This window comes from Populus alba, chromosome 6, assembly GCF_005239225.2.
Source record: "Populus alba chromosome 6, ASM523922v2, whole genome shotgun sequence".
Classification (NCBI taxonomy): Eukaryota; Viridiplantae; Streptophyta; class Magnoliopsida; order Malpighiales; family Salicaceae; genus Populus; species Populus alba.
Genome location: NC_133289.1, coordinates 25,333,979 through 25,353,057, shown reverse-complemented (window position 1 = coordinate 25,353,057; position 19,079 = coordinate 25,333,979). Strand labels below are relative to the sequence as shown.

The window sequence follows — 19,079 nt, the reverse complement described above, 5'->3', positions numbered from 1 at the left end:
TTTGACAAATAGTTTTCAAAACTTTCAAAACCAATAACTCTTGAAGTTTTTGATTTATCAAATACATAGAGGTTAAAACAACTTTTCCTTGATAATTTTTTGGAAGTTGCTATTGGAAAAGTAAAGCTCAAGTAGTTTCAAGGAGATGTCTATTTTTTTTTTTTTGTTAACTCACTTTGTTGGGGAGTATTAATACAAGATTATTGATGAATAATCCCTTCTTTTTTATTAAAGTAGTCCCTAACATTATCAATTCTAATGCCTTTAATGCTAACCCCAAATTGATTCTTTATCATATTTGTAAAGTTTGGAAAGATATGACTCACAACAGCTTTTTTTTTAAGAAGTTAAACCCAAGTCATTCAGGTGTAATAATTAATAAACATCACAAATCCTTGTGCTCCTGAAATATTATGAATGTTATATGGACCCCGTATATCAGAGTGAATGATAGTAAATGGAGACACAGATCTTGAATCATTTAAAGGAAGCGGCATTCTATAGTGCTTTGCATATTCATAAATTTCACAATGAAATTGTTCAACATCAAGATTTTTAAATAAAGATGGAAACATGTTCTTAAGAGTCTTAAAAGAGAGATGTCATAAACAACGATGATGATTCCACACATCATCTTTATTAGAATTGATTAAAATGAATGATAGAGGAGGAGAGTTCTACTGCTGCCTAGCACTCTAAGCATGTACAGCTCGTCCTTAACTCTAGCCAAGTCCTGAAATATATAGTGATCAAGGAAGAAAGTTACATTACAGTTTATGTCTTTGATTAGCTTTCAGATGGATAGCAAATTTGTAGTAAGATTAGGAACATGTAGCACTCTTTTAAGAGTCGATGAGGGGTTAAGAGGGATTGTTCCCTATCCTGAAACTGTGGTTAGAGATCCATCAACCACTGTGATTTTCTTACTACTAAGACAAGGTTGATATGACCTGAAGGAACCTACATAATAGGTCATGTGGTCTATTGCACCTGAGTCAATGACCCAAATGCTGGAATGGTCCTTGTTTGAGGCACTAAAGTCATGAGAAATTGGAATTTTACCATTTTGAGCAAGAAAGCATGACCCAAATGGTTTCTCCATTGTGTTGAGTAGGGTTTTTAGGCGTTCAATCTTCTCTTTGTTGAACCCTCACAACTCTAGGGTGTTGAACTCACAGGTAGGCTCTTCTGAATTTGTCAAGCATGCTTGTCCTCTTGACTAGTCCATTTGTATCCTCCATTACGCCCTATCCTTGGTGATTTTCCATGAAGTTTCTAGCAGGTCTCCTTTGTATGACTTGTTTTCTTGCAGTAGTTACAAAACTAATTATCTTTAGAGAATTTTTTTTCCCTTCAGTCTTCACCATTTTTGCACCATTCATGGCATCACTTAGGTTCCTGCTATTAGTTATCATCATAGCATATCATTCAATATTAAGGACATCAAGCATCATAGTTCTCCTTCCTTTTTCAACCCTTATCCATGAGAATACCTCATTAAATAAGGGTAGGGATTCTTTTCCAAGTATTTGGACTCGCACTTGATCGAACTCTATGTTGAGTCCTGCAAAAAATTCAAAGATCCTATCCCTTTCCACATAATTTTTTAGATCTACAACATCATCATTACACTACATCTTAAAATCATGATAGTAATCCAGTTCCAACCAGAAGCTTTTCATAATATTGTAATATTGAATAACCATCATAATATCTTGTTTGGTCATTGAAAGCTTCATCTTAATCTTATAGATTAACATAATATCCTTTACTTTGGAATAGGCCTAATTGTTCTTTGTCGTGATCATGAACATACAAGGTACATAGACTTTGGCATTATAAAGTTTCATAGACATAACATAATCATAGTTTTCTTCATCCCAAAATATAAACTTTAGATTTTCTAGACTAGGAAGATTGTTCATCAAATGGTTGATCTTTCCCTTTCCTTTCAGAAACATTTTCACTATTTATGACCGCTTTAGATATTGTAATTCATGAACAATAGTAAAGATGTGTGGCTAATTTGGATTTCTTTTGTACTGTTTTCAGAACTGGCTAGGTTTACTAGATTAGATGACTAGGAGTGTCAGGACAAATCCGCTGTAAAGAAAGGAGGCTTGGTTCAAAGCTATAATACCACTTGAAGAATTCTTGATCTTTGTCTTCTCACTTTATTTCAGAATGAATTCTTAAATACATACAACATCTATGAATCTATATTAAGACAAATATTAACTACACATAAATAGATATCATTCCTTAATCCTGATTTATAGGAAAAAATATCTGATTTTTTGTTTTTATTTCCTACAAATCAGGTTCAAATCAACCTTGATTACTTAATCTTCAACAAAACCGTTGACAAAAAGAAAGAAAATCGTATGACAGCACTTCTTCCACAGTTACACCTTATCAATAAGACAATCTGATCTGTTCATATATCATTGGCCACGAAAAGTACTCACTCAGAAGTATCATGTATCATGCAAGGTGCTGCTGCTTGTTAAATGGCAGGCACGATCAAAAATCCAATACAAACCAGCAAGTCCCAAACCCTTAGGGTCAGATTTTAGGCTGAACATGACAGCCTCGCCTCTAATTACATAGCTCCGGTCTTTAACTAGTAACCTCCCGTGATGCTATCGTCTCTGTTACTTCCACAATCTCAGAACCAGCTCCATCACGGCTGTTACTTGCAAGTATACTATCATCACTCGGAGAATCACCAGCATTGATGATGGGTTCAGCGCTACCCCCCGTCCCTTTCCTCAAAGTGCTCAAATCAGGGGAGCTAGAAACAGAAACACGCTCTTCTAGTTGTTTTGGCTGGTTCAGGGAACGACAATGTGGGCAGTAATATGTAATGTATGGAAAATCCTCCTTCCTAGCAAGCCCTGGAATCGATAATGCTAAAAAGTCATACTTGTCGTCACAAAACATGTCAACCACAGCACTACACATGACTATATTTATGTTCACGTGTGCGTGCAATCACAAGTTGTGGCCGTTAAAATGCTGGTGGCTAGTATTCAAAATGCAGTTCTACAACTATAGCAAGCCCATAAAAAGAAGATTGTTTCAAAATAAACAATAGTCCACTCACCATTGTGCATATGGCAGTTGCCACATATCAGTGCATATGATTGTGTTGGATCCTCACCCACAAGCAATGCCGCAATTCGAGCAACCCATCCCCCATCATATGCAGTATATCCCTGCAGATTGCCATGCTCAACAAGCTGACTATGCTCAGATGTCAGAGGACCTTTGCTTTGCTCAGAACGTGGCATTTCTTCACCAGAATGCTGCGCCAGCGTGCTCCCTGCACTACTGGACCTTGTGTGCACTTGCTTTCTATTTCTGAGTCCACTACCTTGTACAGGCTCAACGTCATTAATCTTCCCTGTAGGAGTAGTAGGCTTAGATTCATCTCCCAGATAAACCTTCATGCCAGAATCCGCACCCAGCTTAGATGCAAGGACAGTTGCAGCAGCTGCCTTAGCTGCTGGGTCAGGATCATATCTCTGCATACAAAAGGGTTTGCACCAATGTAATTAGGGAAAAGAAAAGGTTCATGCCAGCTATCAATTTAAAGATACCCAAAAATAATGTTGTACTTTATTCAAGATGTTGTTTATAAAGCTTGTTAATAACACGACTTCTAAAGTATAACATTTCCAGCCCCCAAAACTCCAGCAACAGCCCCAAGGCAAAAGACAATCTAGTATCCAGGTTGGAAAGCATAGGAGAGTTAGAGACTCACTGAGATATATACACAGAGCAATTAGGACCCAACCATGCTGGACACTTGAGGATAAAACCAAAATCCCAAGGTAAACCCCAACGAGAACATAACAATACAAATACAGCAACAATTTATTATTGTTACCTGAATTAGCTGCTGTGTCGTATAGTAATTTGTCTTCTCTTTAAGTTCATCAATTTTTGCTTGCCTTTCAGCCCGAAGCCTCTCCAGAGTGTTTTGATCTCTGCGATCAACTTCATGAAAGAAACCTAAAATATTACCAATCAAGTTGACATAAACCTAAACTATGATGATCTGGTTTGACATCACATCGGGAAAGCATCCATAGGAATGCTTCTCTGGAACACATTAATGGATGTTACAATTCAACAAGCCTAGTCTTGCACGTTAAGTTGAAGATAGGGATGGGATTCCTAAAATGAAAAACGAAGAGGGACACAACCAAGAGGAGGGAAAAATCTCAATGAGTAATGGTCAAATGTAGAGACTGGGACAATGGAAACGAAAAATAAGCAAAGCAAAAGCAATAGTAAAACTAGAGCCCAGCACTAACAAAATCAGAAAGTAATTGACAATAACACCAAAATATCATGATTTCCTTTGACTAACCGACCGCACGCAAAAGGACAAGATTTATATTGAATTATTGCTGTACAGAGAATGGTTATTTAACTGAAATTACAAATGATTGCGTTATCATCAGTAAACCCTGCTAGCGTATAATATTAAAAAGTAGGGGGCGAGAGTGACTCACACATCCTGGTGAAGCTTACAAAGGCAGAATAAGCAAGGGATGATAAAGCAGGCAGAAGAAACATTGGTAAGACTCGAAAAGCTCTCATCTTCCAATTCAAATCCATTGATCTTGTAGTCATAATAGCATAGCCGACTGCGATGACCTAAAGGGATGGATGGATTGATTTCAAAAAATATCAGTACCTAAGAAAACATTAGATAGCTTGGTGGCTCTGGTGCGAATAAATTGAATAAAGACCTCAAAAAGGACAGAGAAAACAATAAGATGGCGAATGATCTTCCTCCGAGTACGGGATCTCCGATTGATTCTAGCCAAAACAGCAGCCTCTTCCTTAGAAATGTGTTGCAGTCTCTTCTCGAAGTCGTCGCCATGCGGTCTAAAGACAGCCTTCCAAAGACGGGATAGGAAGCCTCCACTTCCGCTCCTCCGCGTCATTTTAACAGAATCGCTGTCGGCTATGCCTGCTGTCTCCTTATTGTCCCCCCTGCCCATAGCTCTTCGCTTTGGTCAACTGTCCGTCTGTGGAATACAGTCATTATACTTATTGATAAGATAAAGAAAAGAAGATTAGGGATCTAGAGAGAATTGTAATGGAAACAAAAATAAAAAGCAGAGAGAAAGGGGGTTGGAAAACTACCGGATCCAAAGCTCTTGTTAATTTTGAAACTGGTGATGTCCCTCCTCCTCTTATTAGTCTTCTACTGTTGATGGTGTGTGTTCTTATGTGTTGCTCCGTCGCACTCTTCTCATTCTCTCTAATTTTTCCAGGGAGGGGAGGGGAGGCCACGACGCGGAAACAATAATAACACTAATAATTTATTTATATTATAACAAGGAGAAGTTGTAAGTAATAACAATAACAATATCGGACTCGGGGAGGGGGAGGGGGAGGGGGTTGGTTTTACGATGGAGGGTTGTTGGTTGGAGGTGGGACAGGGCGATGACATGAATGAACAGGAAGGAGAAAAGGTTTCTTCCTTCCTTCAAATTTGGGTTTTTCAAATGCTTTACTTTATGCTTTAAACGGAGAGCCAGTGTAGAAAGGAAGGAAGGAAGGGAGAGTGGCGTTTCTTATTTTCTTTTTCTTGGATCCATCCATTCATGTGCTCAAATTATTATTATTATTATACTAGGCGCTAACATTCATTCATGTGCCCAAATTATTATTATTATTATTATTATTAGTCTTATTTTCTCAACAGCTTACTTCGACCTTACGCAATTCCTAAGCCAAAATCCAATTTTTCCTCTTCTCAATATTGAACAATTACTTTCCCTTTTTTCCTCCTCCTTTGATTGTTTCTGAAAAGTGAGTAGTGTGTATTTTATCAAAAGGGATGAAAAAATATATATATAACTTCAAACTAGGAGAGAAGGGGAGTAAAAACGACTGTTTCCACAGGCCCATTGCATTCTTTGATGTGATAAGATGGGTCCAGTGAACCATTTATAGTTCCAAGGCCACTTATCTATTAGGTCCGGTCCAACAATTCAAGGTCCAGTGAAAATTAATATTTTATACTCTTCTCGCCTCCATTTTTTAATAATAAATATATTTTCTTACTAGTTTTGGGCCTCTGTATTAAAGCTTATTTTCATGTTAAGTTTTGTTTCATGTCTAGACCAGTGGCTTGATAAACATCAAGGCTTTAGAAAAAGCACGCCATCGATCTTTGTTTTAGACGGTTTCAGCTAGCTAGTTGTAATTCAGCACAAGCGAGTCGTCCAACTTTATTTTTTTTGTTATCGGCTTATATTTTCTTAGAAAACAACTCCTGTGTAAGCAACAATAAGACAATTTGATCTATTCATGTATCTTTGGTCACGAAAAGAACTCACTCACAAATATCATGGAAGTTGCTGCTGTTTGTTACATGGCAGGCACGATCAAAAATCCAATACAAGCCAGCAAGTCCCAAACCCTTAAGGTCAGCTTTTAGGCTGAACATCACAAAACCTCGCCTCTAATTACATAGCTCCCGTCTTAACTAGTAACCTCCCTTGATGCTATCGTCTCTGTTACTTCCTCAATCTCAGAACCAGCTCCATCAAGGCTGTTGCTTGCAAGTACACTATCATCACTCGGAGAATCACCAGCATTGCTGATGGGTTCAGCGCTACCCCCCGTCCCTTTCCTCAAAGTGCTCAAATCAGGGGAGCTAGAACCAGAAACACGCTCCTCTAGTTGTTTTGGCTGGTTCAGGGCACGACAATGTGGGCAGTAATATGTAATGTATGGAAAATCCTCCTTCCTAGCAAGCCCTGGAATCCATAATGCTAAAAAGTCAGATTTGTCATGTCACAAAACACGTTGACCACAGCACTACACATGACTATCTTTATGTTCACGTGTGTGTGCAATCACAGGTTGTGGCCGTATTCAAAATGGTTCTACAGCTATAGCAAGCCCATAAAAAAGAAGATAGTTTCAAAATAAACAATAGTCCACTCACCATTGTGCATATGGCAGTTGCCACATATCAGTGCATATGATTGTGTTGGATCCTCACCCACAAGTAATGCTGCAATTCGAGCAACCCATCCCCCATCATATGTGGTATATCCCTGCGGAGTGTAATGCTCAACAACAAGCTGATTATGCTCAGATGTCAGAGGACCTTCACTTTGCACAGAAAGTGGCATTTCTTCATCAGAATGCTGTACCAGAGTGCTCCCTGAACTGCTGGATGTTGTGTGCGCTTGTTTTCTATTTCTGAGCCCACTAGCTTGCACAAACTCAGCATCATTACTCTTCCCTGTAGGAAGAGTTGGCTTAGATTCATCTCCAACGTACACTTTCAAGCCAGAATCTGCACCCAGCTTAGATGCAAGGACAGTTGCAGCAGCTGCCTTTGCTGCCGGGTCAGGATCATATCTCTGCATACAAAAAGGTTTGCCCCCATGTAATCAGGAAAATGAAACGGTTGCCAAGTAACAATTTGCAGATAATTAAAAGATATCACAGCACATTTTCAAAATAATGAAAATGTTCTTTATAAAGCTTGTTGATAACATGCCTTCTAAAGTATAACACAACTGATTGCATTCACTAACAAATCCTTTCATCTTTAACATTCCACCCCCCAAAACTCCCGCAAAGCAGCAAACATTCAAAATACCTAATGGGCCAAATTGGACCATTCCCACATGGGCTGGAGTCAGTCACTATAAATGGTATCATAATAAACAAGTTCAACAGATCAGATATTGAGGCACTGCAGCAGAGATGCCACAGAAAAAGTGGGGTCAATGTAACAACTAAGGAAAGGAGGACTCTGCTATTACAAGCATCCTGAGCTGTCAAATCATCAACATTTGTCTGGTCTTATAATTCAATTCATGTTCTTCAGGATCAATTTTGTTTCACTTGTTTGCTTCTCCAATATATCCTCCTTTACTGTGTTGCAATTACTCCGAAAAATGCAATGCCAGCATTCCCAGCATATTTAATAATGATATTTACCAACTTATATAGCAAACAAAGCAACTATTTCTATGTGATCTAAAAATAATTATTAAAATTAAAATTACAAAAGGAATATCAATGGTTTACCCTGGAATCAGCATAAAATATTATAACTATCACTTCTGTTATATCTTATCTCCTACTTTCAGAATGATAACCATAGGTATTCGTGACCTTTATGATTTTGTGGGAAGTAACTATCTTCGTGCTGTGTTTGGGACATAAAAACCTATGAATTTTAGGGGATCAATGCATAAGTCAATCTCAATGTTACAACATAATCAAGCAATTCTCAATATATCTAGCCAAAATCTAGCTAATTAATCTTCACATTGCCTCATTATCCCTAGCTTTGTTGAAGCAGGCAAGTAAGCATACAACGCATGAAAAATAATGTTTCAGTTGTTTGGTACCTGAGAAAAAACAGTACAGGTTGTTTTCTATTTTTGTTAAAAAAGACTTACGGTTTTGAAATTGGAATGCCAAGCAAGAGAATAACAGCATTTTTCCTGATAGTGATTCTTAAGAGTTCAATACAAATCTTGATGTACTCAAAGAGAGAGAAATTTAGGGATCATTCCTTTACATGACATTTCTTAGTGAAAAAAAACAACAGTTTTCCTTACAAAGCTAGTCCATCAAAGAGTTCTAATTTATTTAGGATATTATAATACTAATTTGGAGTTTTCTCTTATTCATGATTTTCTATTTCTATTTCCTATTTGGTTTAGAACTACAAAGGCTTTTGTGCCTATAAAAAGAGTACCTATTCCATGTGAGGATGCTGGTACTTGTGGCCAATGGCTGCAAACCTAGATCAGTTGCAATTCTTCTCTCTTCTCTTTAGGGCATTTTCTTCCTTCCCTTTTTATTCGATTTCTTTCTTGCTACGGCACCTAGGGTTACAATTCACAGGTACAACAACAGCCTCAACTTCTTCTAAAACAAGCACCTAATCAAACCCAATTGCAGTCCTACATCTAAAATCCTTAATTCTCCAAATCCCACCTCCTCACCATGAAACTTAATTATAGTGATATAATTGTATATATTGCAAAGATGGGAATGGTAACTGATGTGATAAATGTTTTAATCCTAGATGATGCAGCAACTACCACATAAGTTAGTACATTAGTGTTAGAAAGCATGTAAGTGGACCAAGCATTTACTCAACAAAAGGATCTTAGTGTCACTTTCCATGAACAAGAAATTTGACAAACTAATGTAATTTGTCTCCAGTTTAAGAACCACTAAAGGAGGAGGAAAGTCACCCACATCCTCATCTTTCCAAAGGATTAAAAACATCCAAAGGGAAATCCCATGGAGAACATAACAATACAAGTAAGGCATCAACTTATTATTTTTACCTGAATGAGCTGCTGAGTCGAATAATAATTTGTCTTCTCTTTAAGTTCATCAATTTTCTCTTGCCTTTCAGCGTGAAGCCTCTCCAGAGTTTTTTTATCTCTGCGATCACCTGCATGATCATAGGAGCACGTATAAAAATAAAATACCAGTCAAGTTGAAACATAGTTGACACAATCCTAAATACGACGTGTTGGTTTGGCATTACAGTGGAAAAGCATCAATAGGGGTGCTACCCTAGAACTAATTAATGGATGTCACAATTCAACAAGCCTAGTCTCACATCTGAAGTTGTAGATAGAGAATGGGTTCCTAAAATGTACAAGGAAAAGAGAGGAGAGTAAATCTCCAATGTAGAGACCAAGAAAAGTAACTAGATTCACAAAGCAACAGTAATAGTAACACAGGATGCAAGTATTATGAAAATCAAGAGTAAATGACAATAGCACCAACACATCATGATTTACGTTGACTGACTGCGTTACGACAATAGACAGAAGGACCTGGATATATTGAGTTATTATTGTAGAGAGAATAGTAATTTAACTGAAATAATTGGTATGAAAAAGATGATAACCAGTAAACCGCCCAGATAAGTAAGCAGAGGAAATAAATAGATAAAGTTTGGGAGGGGGGGGGGGGAGACTTACACATCCTGGTGAAGCTTACAAAGGCAGAATACGCAAGGGATGATAAAGCAGGCAAAAGAAACATTGGTAAGATTCGAAAAGCCCTCATCTTCCAATTCAAATCCATTGATCTTGTGGTCATGATAGCATAACCGACTGCAATAACCTAGAGGACGGGTGGATTTATTAAAACAATAACAGAAATTATTATTATTATTATTAGTGCCTAAACCCTAAAAAATATTAGCTAGATAGATAGTACAAATAAAGAAGTTAGTCAGACCTCAAAAAGGACAGAGAAAACAATGAGATGGCGAGTGATCTTCCTCCGATTGCGGGATCTCCGATTGATTCGAGATAAAACAGCAGCCTCCTCCTTAGAAATGTGTTGCAGTCTCTTCTCGAAATCGTCACCGTGAGGCCTAAAGACAGCCTTCCAAACACGGGATATAATACCTCCGCCGCTGCGCTTCTTCTTAACGGCAGGTGATGATGAGTCTTGACTATCGGCGGCTGTCTCCTTATTGTCCTCCCCGCCCATATTCCCTGTTGGTGGAATACAGAAAGCCTAAAATTAGTATTGAATAGATAAAAAAATATGAAGATGAGAAGAGGAGATTAGAGATCTAGAAATAGTAATAAATGGGGGGGGGGAGATAGAAACCCAACCGATCTGAGGCTCTTTTGGAAAAGATTATATTCTTATTACAATTTCTTCGTCTTCGTCGCCGCCTGCTACTGTTGTGTTGTGTATTATTTGTTATGAATCGCTCCGTCAAACGGTTCTCTGTCTCTAATTTTCTTCTTCTCTCTCTTTCTCTTTCTGTAGAGAGGAGAGGAGAGGAGAGGAGAGGATGTGGAGGCCACGACGCGGAAACAATTAAAACAAATGATAGTAAAAATAGGAGGAGGAGGAGGAGGAGGAGGAACTGCTCTTACCGTGTTTTATTTATTTCAAGAAAGAACGGGTGGGGATAAAGCGAGGGAGGTGCGATCAAATGAGTTAAGAAACTCTTCCTTCCAATTTGGGTTTCTTGATTTTTTTTTATTTTTTTTTTAATTTGTAAGAGAGAGTAGGGACGGAGTGCCAGCGAGAGAGAAAACCAAGTAACTCAATTATTATAATTACTACTGTAAAAATAACTGTTTCTTCTGCTAGGCCACCACTCCCATGTAATTCTTTCTTCGATATGATGGCTGCCTGCATGGGTCCGATCACTCATTTTATTTTTTTATATCTCACTTAACGGTAACCCACCTGTCTATTACGTTATAATATCAAGATATTTACCCAAAACTTTTTCAACAACAATTCAAACTCAGCAATCCCATTAATTTTATTTTCATCGTATTATTAAATTTAGATGAAAGTTAAAGGTAAAAAAAGGTTAATGCTCAAGGGCTAGTATTAGGAATGTGAGGTGAGGAAATTAGGGCGGGTGGGGGGTTAAGTTGTTAAGACTTTGTTTCCAAGGGGTTGAATTGTCTACGAGAGACAAATACACTGGGGTTGTTAAAACAAAAACAAACCACTAGGAGTACTAAAAAGTAATAAGGAGAAGTTTGTTTTCCTTCCTTCTGCTGCTCTTGGTCTCTGGCGCCAACCAAGCATAGCATTTCCCGCCGCCGCAATTTGATTTTGGGTGGTGAAGGAGGGGATGGAAAAGGAATGGTGGGAAGGCGGCAGCGATGAGTCTCGTCTTCTGATCGCCCCTGCGCCTTCGCTCACTGCAGGAGGTAACTACTTAATATTAGTGCTCTACTTTTGTTTTATACCGCTCACGAGTACTTGAATGCATTGATTTCTTCTCATGTGAATTTCATTTTTTGTTTAATAATATCACCGTTAGCTGAATTGATTTCAATGGGTTTTCCCTTAATTATATTTGTTACAAATTTACATCAGATGCTGCTGCTGGAATTAATGGATGCTTGTTACTGCTTCGACATCCAAAATCGGGTATGTGTGTGTGTTCATCATTTGCTAGTTATAGTACCACTACATAAGCACTTATCAAATTTCATCTTCTTTCAGGGAACGCGACAAACTATCTCCTTAGTAATGATAATGAGGGAGCTGTGCTCCAAGAACTTCACTGGTTCAAGCAATCACATACGTCTTGGTTTCTTGGCGATTATGTTTCTCAAGGTAAATACATATATATACAGTTCTTTACTCGAAAATGCACAACCTTACCTGCCTGATATTGCCTGCTGGGTACATTACATGCATGATACTATATAGATTCTAGATATCACAATTTCCAGATATTGGACTGGACTTAATGTTTATTCTTCATGCTTTCATTAAGGCATTGCATGTGCTTCATCTCTATATCTTTTCCATCCACACGCTTCCACTCAACCTTTCCAAGGCTTGTGCTTCTCCTCATTCTGTTATTGGTCAGCATCAGATCATCAATGGAACTTACATGGAGTTTTTACATAATCTTTCCTTGGTGGGTTCGGCTGTAGTCTGGCTTTCAACACTCATGTCCGCACACAAAATGAGCAAACTATATATATATATTGGAAAATCTCAACCACTATAGTTGATATTGTATATGAATTGCTTATTTAATTAAATAACATTAAATGTTATTTCATATCTATGATTCTAATACTAACTGGTATCCTGACCTGCTTTGCGTTTGTTTCCTTATCCCTTCATTTGTTCTTTCTTCATACAGATGGCAGCCTATACACTGCCACTCCTGTCGATCCTGTTTTTATTTTGTTGCCCATTTTTGAGGAAGCTAGAATGAAGGTAAATACAATTGTGTTATCTGGTTCTTATTTGCATCATTTGGATCAGAAGCAAGCTGTCTTCCATTTTGTCTTCGTCCCTAGTTAAAAAATTTCTTTCAGCTTGATTATGATCTGCTGATTGCATTTGAAGGAGGGACATAAATTTACTCAACTGTAGGAAACCTTTAAGTCCATTCTGTGCATGCGGCCATGTTCTCTAACTTCTGGAGTAAATTAACTTGCAAACTACACTAATTGATGGGCATGGCAACCAGTTCTGGTTGGCTTTTCTTGGTTTCTATTCTGATTGTTCTGGAATATATGCATCAGAGTTAAGAATGTTTAATCATTTTTCCATGGCAGCATTGTCATTCTTCCACCTTTATTTAAATAAAATTATTTTTTCCTTGTATGCAGAAGAGGGATGATCTAGGGAAGTTCAGGCAATTAGATGAGATCATATTCATCAATGACTATCCTGGGTATCAGCATCTAATGTCCATTGCAGAGAACTGTATGGGAGTAGTTTGTGAAATCAAAGGTCGTCTACTACCTGTGTTTTTGTGGTGCAAATTCCAGTGACTAATGTGCTGAAATATATTAAGTAAATCTTGTTATTTTAAAGTACAAGGTTTTTTATTTTCATATACAAGCCATATTACTATTCTGATCTGGTAGGACAGAACCACTGAACCTTTATTAGCTGTTTATTCTTTCTTTTTCTTGTGGAATCCAATCAGGATTTCAGATTGATCTTTTGATCAGTTGATACAGAATGTTTTCTCAGGCTATATGCCTGACTAGATTTTGTTCCATTGAGGATGCATGCATGCCTGAGTAATTTGGTCTTATCATCCTTGAACTGATGGGTCCTAATTCCGACAGTGTCTGCCTTGGGCGATGTATGACAGCTATCAAGAATGATATTGTCTACTTATGGCAAGCATGGGATGACTAAATTTTGGATGGGAAAAAATTTAATACAGCAACTTATGTCAAAATATTATCTAGGATATTAAATTGATTTTGTTTGATAACACTTTCTCTTCTTATTCAGAAATTGGATCTTCCAAGTTTTTTCGGCTGGATGATTCAAAGGTGTTAGCTTGGCTGTACTGCAAGGTCTGTCTTTATCTGTTTAAACTTAATCTTACTACAGGGCTTTAGGCATGTCAAGAATGATCTTTCATCTTTATATGTTTGACTAGCCATGCCTAATTGTGGCACAATTGGACTAACCAGCTACATCACTTAACTTGAATATATCTCTTGTGATTATCTGACTGCCAGTTACTTTCCTCTCTGATAATGTTTTTGGAAAATAATTTTCTGTGTTCCTAGAGTTGATTCCTACCAATTTAAGTGAAAATGTATATAGAGGGTCATAAAGAATTTTCTTTCACCTCTAGTTTTTTTATACTCTAATGTACAAGATCTGTACATGCAGGTGTTCCAATTAAAAAAGGCTCTATGCTCATTGGACAAGAACTATGCTGCTCAAGATGAGAAATATACATGTATGTCTTTAACTAGAAATGATATATGACCTTTCATTATATGAATTCTTCTTCCTCAACATTAGTGAATACACACACAGACATAAATATGAAGCATGTACATAGGTCTACTCATGAATTTGGGGGGTGGTTTTTGGTGCAATTTTCTGTCCGGTCTAACATGGAGTTGTGAAATTTGCAAACTTGCACCAACACCAAGACATCATAACGCTGGTGTCAGGTTAAGCATAAACTAATCCTCCCAAGAAGCAACGTTAAACCAAAAAATGTATCTGTCCAATCATATTTACAGTAGACGAGGAGATCAGAACAAGCTTATAAAAAATACTTGAATTTTAAGAACCAAAACTGCAAGCCAACATGCAATCAATGAAGCATCACTTATTTATACAATCAAAAAGAAATAAAATTAGGAAATAATAAATAACGGATAGATTTAGCATAATTAGATTAGGCAAGAATGTACAATTGAAGCAGAAAAAGGGTTTTAGGATGGCTTAAGTGGAGTGATGTGTCGAATGGATTGTTCTTGCACAATCCAAGAGAGAGAGAAAAGACATCAAGAAAACCTGTGTAAGATCCAGAGAAATCTTTGTTCATCATTAACTATCTCTTTTTACTGGTGCAGTAGCTGAAGCGGTTTCAATATTAGGGGAGTACGTGAAGGAAGAGCCGTGGTTGATGCTTCTGTTAGATCATTTGAAGTATTTATTCAGATTTAAACTCGTACAGAGATATGATATTTTGTCTTTGTTCAATAAACGAGCTCGCTATAGAAAACAGGATGAAATCCTTATGTGAAATGGTTTCCTTTATCTGCCTGACCTGGTTAGTTTATGGGATTTGATTGCAGATTAAATTTACTCGAGGTAACTAGTAAAGTACCAGAAGCTGAAAATTTTCCGACCAATTCCGAACATAATCCAGTTTCTTCCAGTTTGTTACAGGTACAGATTACAGCACATCAGATCCTTCTCTTGCGCAAAATAGCTAGCTGGTTGAGCATATTTTTTTGCATATCTGGGACTGCTGCAGGCTGTCATACACATTCCGACTTGTATAATTCCCTTAATTTATTACTTTCTTTGAAAAAGTTTTTGATATGTTACAAGTTGAATGTAGAATTTGCCTAGGCCACCGTGTACATTTGCCATGTTCACATACCCATTTACTTTTAGTCATGGTAAGCCCAAAGGGAACATGTGTAAATTGTTTATTCTATTTGAGATTGAAAGTTCTTGGTTGGAAATAAAAAAACACATCAATGAGGGCATGATGAGAGTAGAATTTCATGAATATTTGATGAGGATGAGCTGTCTGTGTCGCAAAAGAGCGTTGACACAGCATAGATTGGCAGGATAGCGGGCTGTATAAAAAGAGACATTAGGGAATGTCAGAACTTCACATCTAGGGTTCCGCTGACTGTTAGACTGATTGTTATGGTTTTTTTTTTTTTTTTTTGTCGGACAGGAAAAGGGTAGGAGTGAAGATAAAACAAAGAGAAGTGGAAAGCAAGCTAAAAAGGCCAAGGTGGAGACAGAATCAAGGAACATAAGAGAAATGTTTCGCAGGGCTTGCAGGAAAAGCTAAGCAGTAGTCTCTTATTAAAAGATTGAAAGGAGAGAAGATAGTGGATTCTGGTTTATTTAGTTTTTGGTTGCGACAAAGCTCACCCAGTCTTGACTAGTGTCTTGGCGTGTGAATGCATCATCCCTGTACAATAGTGCAATGGTTTATCATTTATGTTTAAGCACTAAAATCATTTATGCTTAAGCCAGCCTAATCATGTTCATTGAGCTTCGAAAAATGTTGGAAATTACTAGCTATAACCAACCAAGAAAAAAAAGAGTTGAAATTACTGTAGGCGTAGCCAAGCATATGACTCCTGAGGATTGCAAACAACTTTCAAAGATGACTGTCCATAGGATATCAACTCACGAGGCCGTAGAAAATAAAAGAAAAGAATATTGAGCGCATGACCAGGTGTTGTTAGTTTGTGTAGTCAATTAAAATGATTTGTGAAAACCTCGCTTCCCAATCATTATATGCTACATTTTGACACGGCCTCGTATGTTCCATCCAGATCTGTGTTAGGGCAAGCACAATCAATTAAAATGGTCTCCATCCACGCGACGCGCAACTCATCAGACTGACATCCTTCCTGTCCATGGTATTTCAAGGGATTTATTGCATTGCCCCTTCCTTCATGACAATAAATACTCTTCCAGGAGAACAGAGGAACAGGCTAGAGACCAACCCAGTATGAACGACCACTGCTGTTGTGAATAGCTGATGGGTCGGGAGATGTCACACACCATTCATACCAAACCTGCATCATAACAAGTCATTTTCACCTAGCATAATTAGCACAGGATGCACCCTTGGGAGAAGGAAGAACGCATGCCTGCAGCAGACAATGAAAGCTTTAACACCATAGGCTCTTAAAAATGGCATTTCTGAAAGAACTATATCTAGAACACGAGAAATCACCACCACACAAACAGTCAAGATGAATGAACACCGGGAATAGGGATAGATATTGCACAAGGGGTGCAGCATTTGGGAACGCGGTGCAAACCGCGTTCCCACCAAATTTGAAATTTTTTTTTTTTTTTTTTGCTAAAATTGAATGTAATTTGTACTTTTTGGATCGTTTTGATGTGCTGATGTCAAAAATAATTTTTAAAAAATAAAAAAGCATCATTGGCATGCATTTTAACACGAAAAGTTATTTGAAAAGCAACCGCTACCACACTGTCAAACACGCTCTAAATCAGAAGAGTGCGACAGCTTGAGCCTTTTGTTTACTTTGGGACAGACAAAAGTGGAAAGAAGACAGCCATTGAAGGTGTGGAACAAAAACAGTTATCAGCATACAGAATTTGTCTTGTACAAACTAATTTCTGTATGCTGATGCACCTCCAATGACTGCCATCGTATTGACAAGTAACAGGAAAGGGTTTGCTTATAGTAAAAGTTTTTGGTTTCTCCGCCACTTGTCAGGCTATATGGAGATCATGGCAATTGAAACACATTGCAACTTTGAAAGAATGAAGTAAAGAAGCAGTTTAAATTTCAGGATTGAAAATCACCTGTATAGATAGATGATTAGCCCAAGCTATTTCTTGCTTCAATGTGGTTTCGGAATCCATCCGAAGAGTTTCATCCTCCGAATCCAAGTCAATCCAAGAACTATTTTTTCCTGAGAAAAATCAAGAATGGAGCACATGAGAGAGAGAGTTTGAAGGGAAGCATGTGAAAATGTGGGGCAGAAGAGTTTATACCAACAACATGACTGCTCCACGGAGAGGGACTCAAAACTAGGTCTGATGCAGCAAATGGAAGAACCCCGTCTTCTTCCAACAAGCTGGGCCGATATGAGGGATTCATCTGTGCCAGAGACCAGGTTGCATAGATATGATCACGGTCGCAATTATTATTAACATGCAATATTTTAGAAAACATAGATAGATCAAATTGAAGAATTTGGAGTTAGAATGGTAAATTCACTATATAAAAATAAAATAAATGGGCAGAAGATGTTATGTCGGCAGCCTAGCCAAGAAGTAGAAGCGGCAATAAGAAGAATGCTGCCTGCAAGTGTGGAAAAGAGCAAAGAGCGGAAGGGAAGGCCGCCAAAAGATCAATGTAGGTGAGCCTACTACCATTCACACAAAGAACATGTGAAAGGCTAACTAGCCACCAGAAATCAAATCAGGTGAAATTAGATGTTATTAAACACAATAAAAGGACGAACCAGAATAGCGACAACGAAGTCGAAGGCGCCGGTAGAGAGATTAAAATTGAGAAGCTGAGGCACGTTATCGTTGAACTCTGTCTCCACTCCGCGGTATCGAGATTGACTCTTTTCAAATCCTGCCCTTTCACCCAGCGGCATTTTGCCTCTTCTTCGCCTCCTCCTGCTCTTCACTAGTACAGCTACTGCTACTGCCAGGGAGTAGGGAGTAGCTTTTTTGTATTGCAGCTGCAGACCAAAATGAAGGAGACACTTTATTTATTAGTTAGGGGCTCTAGACTTGTAGTAGGGTTTTGTAGATTTTTCATTTCAATGAAGCTGCGAACCGGAAAGGAAAGCAGCCACCAGTACCTGCATCACCACCACCGGAGTTTTATTTCTATTTTTTATTATTATAATAGTAGACGATTAGACTCGTTGGGCCATCCAGCCCAGCCTCTTTCCTTCCGTCTCCACTCCACTCCACTCTCCATCCTGTGCTCCAGCCATTTATTAGTAATTAAATAATCAGTATTCATTCAGGTAGATTAATTCTCAAGGGGCAAGGCGAACGCATCTTTCATCCCGCCTTCGCGCAAACCTATCCATTCTCTCCTCTTCCCACTTCAACAAATAACACGTTGAAACACAATCTCAGCTGTTCAGGTTCAGATTTGCCCATAAATTTCAGAACTATTAAAATCTTATATGACTCATAAGATTAACTAAATTATGCACAAATTGATCTGAATACCATTGTTAATAAATAAATAAATAAAACAAACACGTTGAAAGACTGGTTTGAGTAACAATAAGAATAAGCCGCTGCGGAATGTTATTCTTTTACCACCAGCAGAGTCCTCCAAAACACAGTCGGCGCCTTTAAATTTCATGATTCAACACATCATGTATAATTGTATATAAATGAATTCTCCAAATAATTTCTATCGGTTGCCAATTAAATACATGGTCATTGACAATTGTACGCGACCCCTTCCTCTTTCATCTCCACGCATGATTTTCACCAGATATCAGAATATAGATTGGATAAAGGTTACCAATTAAATAACCAGCTGCTTATTCCAAGTAGGA

The 19,079-nt window shown here is 37.9% G+C and overlaps 4 protein-coding genes across 8 annotated transcripts; 1 reads left to right on the top strand and 3 right to left on the bottom strand.

Moving 5' to 3' along the window:
* Positions 1 to 2,149: 2,149 nt before the first annotated feature.
* LOC118055704 (uncharacterized protein At2g24330) lies at positions 2,150 to 5,635 on the bottom strand. Of its 3 annotated transcripts, none has more exons than XM_035067654.2 (6): positions 5,164 to 5,635; positions 4,764 to 5,066; positions 4,524 to 4,668; positions 3,893 to 4,017; positions 3,107 to 3,527; positions 2,150 to 2,897 (listed from the first exon to the last, which is right to left on the bottom strand). In XM_035067654.2, exons 2-6 carry the CDS (start codon positions 5,016 to 5,018, stop codon positions 2,620 to 2,622), a joined length of 1,224 nt encoding a protein of 407 aa, XP_034923545.1. In that variant the 5' UTR covers positions 5,019 to 5,066; positions 5,164 to 5,635; the 3' UTR covers positions 2,150 to 2,619. The 3 variants fall into 3 exon arrangements, with proteins under 3 accessions (XP_034923545.1, XP_034923544.1, XP_034923546.1); XM_035067653.2 differs by having other exon boundaries at positions 4,764 to 5,045; positions 5,164 to 5,634; XM_035067655.2 differs by having other exon boundaries at positions 3,893 to 4,002; positions 4,764 to 5,045; positions 5,164 to 5,632.
* Positions 5,636 to 6,306: 671 nt separating this feature from the next.
* LOC118055705 (uncharacterized protein At2g24330) lies at positions 6,307 to 11,101 on the bottom strand. Of its 2 annotated transcripts, XM_035067656.2 has the most exons (7): positions 10,926 to 11,100; positions 10,656 to 10,809; positions 10,270 to 10,532; positions 10,008 to 10,152; positions 9,360 to 9,469; positions 6,980 to 7,403; positions 6,307 to 6,788 (listed from the first exon to the last, which is right to left on the bottom strand). In XM_035067656.2, exons 3-7 carry the CDS (start codon positions 10,525 to 10,527, stop codon positions 6,511 to 6,513), a joined length of 1,215 nt encoding a protein of 404 aa, XP_034923547.1. In that variant the 5' UTR covers positions 10,528 to 10,532; positions 10,656 to 10,809; positions 10,926 to 11,100; the 3' UTR covers positions 6,307 to 6,510. The 2 variants fall into 2 exon arrangements, with proteins under 2 accessions (XP_034923547.1, XP_034923549.1); XM_035067658.2 differs by lacking the exon at positions 10,656 to 10,809 and having other exon boundaries at positions 10,926 to 11,101.
* A 416-nt stretch (positions 11,102 to 11,517) lies between these two features.
* On the top strand, positions 11,518 to 16,058 carry LOC118055706 (uncharacterized). Its single transcript, XM_035067659.2, has 10 exons — positions 11,518 to 11,723; positions 11,893 to 11,946; positions 12,022 to 12,135; positions 12,677 to 12,753; positions 13,152 to 13,275; positions 13,792 to 13,856; positions 14,182 to 14,251; positions 14,880 to 14,955; positions 15,105 to 15,198; positions 15,722 to 16,058. Exons 1-10 carry the CDS (start codon positions 11,645 to 11,647, stop codon positions 15,839 to 15,841), a joined length of 873 nt encoding a protein of 290 aa, XP_034923550.1. The 5' UTR covers positions 11,518 to 11,644; the 3' UTR covers positions 15,842 to 16,058.
* Positions 15,718 to 18,984, bottom strand: LOC118055707 (protein arginine N-methyltransferase 1.5). Of its 2 annotated transcripts, none has more exons than XM_035067662.2 (5): positions 18,360 to 18,984; positions 18,009 to 18,236; positions 17,536 to 17,641; positions 17,344 to 17,453; positions 15,718 to 16,655 (listed from the first exon to the last, which is right to left on the bottom strand). In XM_035067662.2, exons 1-5 carry the CDS (start codon positions 18,363 to 18,365, stop codon positions 16,602 to 16,604), a joined length of 504 nt encoding a protein of 167 aa, XP_034923553.1. In that variant the 5' UTR covers positions 18,366 to 18,984; the 3' UTR covers positions 15,718 to 16,601. The 2 variants fall into 2 exon arrangements, with proteins under 2 accessions (XP_034923553.1, XP_034923552.1); XM_035067661.2 differs by having other exon boundaries at positions 15,718 to 16,580.
* Positions 18,985 to 19,079: the final 95 nt, after the last annotated feature.

What these genes read in the sequence shown, in the direction of transcription:
- LOC118055705 (XM_035067658.2), bottom strand. Translation starts at nt 10,527, where the DNA reads ATGGGCGGGGAGGACAATAAGGAGACAGCCGCCGATAGTCAAGACTCA. An exon ending in TGTAAGCTTCACCAGGATGT is followed by an intron (nt 9,470 to 10,007) that starts GTAAGTCTCCCC and finishes ATGATCATGCAG; the next exon opens with GTGATCGCAGAGATAAAAAA. An exon ending in CGACTCAGCAGCTCATTCAG is followed by an intron (nt 7,404 to 9,359) that starts GTAAAAATAATA and finishes TTTTGTATGCAG; the next exon opens with AGATATGATCCTGACCCGGC.
- LOC118055707 (XM_035067661.2), bottom strand. An exon ending in ACTTCGTTGTCGCTATTCTG is followed by an intron (nt 17,642 to 18,008) that starts GTTCGTCCTTTT and finishes TCTCTGGCACAG; the next exon opens with ATGAATCCCTCATATCGGCC. An exon ending in CTAATCATCTATCTATACAG is followed by an intron (nt 16,581 to 17,343) that starts GTGATTTTCAAT and finishes GTTATGATGCAG; the next exon opens with GTTTGGTATGAATGGTGTGT.
- LOC118055704 (XM_035067654.2), bottom strand. Translation starts at nt 5,018, where the DNA reads ATGGGCAGGGGGGACAATAAGGAGACAGCAGGCATAGCCGACAGCGAT. An exon ending in TTTTCTCTGTCCTTTTTGAG is followed by an intron (nt 4,669 to 4,763) that starts GTCTTTATTCAA and finishes CCATCCCTTTAG; the next exon opens with GTCATCGCAGTCGGCTATGC. An exon ending in CGACACAGCAGCTAATTCAG is followed by an intron (nt 3,528 to 3,892) that starts GTAACAATAATA and finishes TTTTGTATGCAG; the next exon opens with AGATATGATCCTGACCCAGC.
- LOC118055706 (XM_035067659.2), top strand. Translation starts at nt 11,645, where the DNA reads ATGGAAAAGGAATGGTGGGAAGGCGGCAGCGATGAGTCTCGTCTTCTG. An exon ending in TCAAGATGAGAAATATACAT is followed by an intron (nt 14,252 to 14,879) that starts GTATGTCTTTAA and finishes TTACTGGTGCAG; the next exon opens with TAGCTGAAGCGGTTTCAATA. An exon ending in CTTCTGTTAGATCATTTGAA is followed by an intron (nt 14,956 to 15,104) that starts GTATTTATTCAG and finishes ATTTGATTGCAG; the next exon opens with ATTAAATTTACTCGAGGTAA.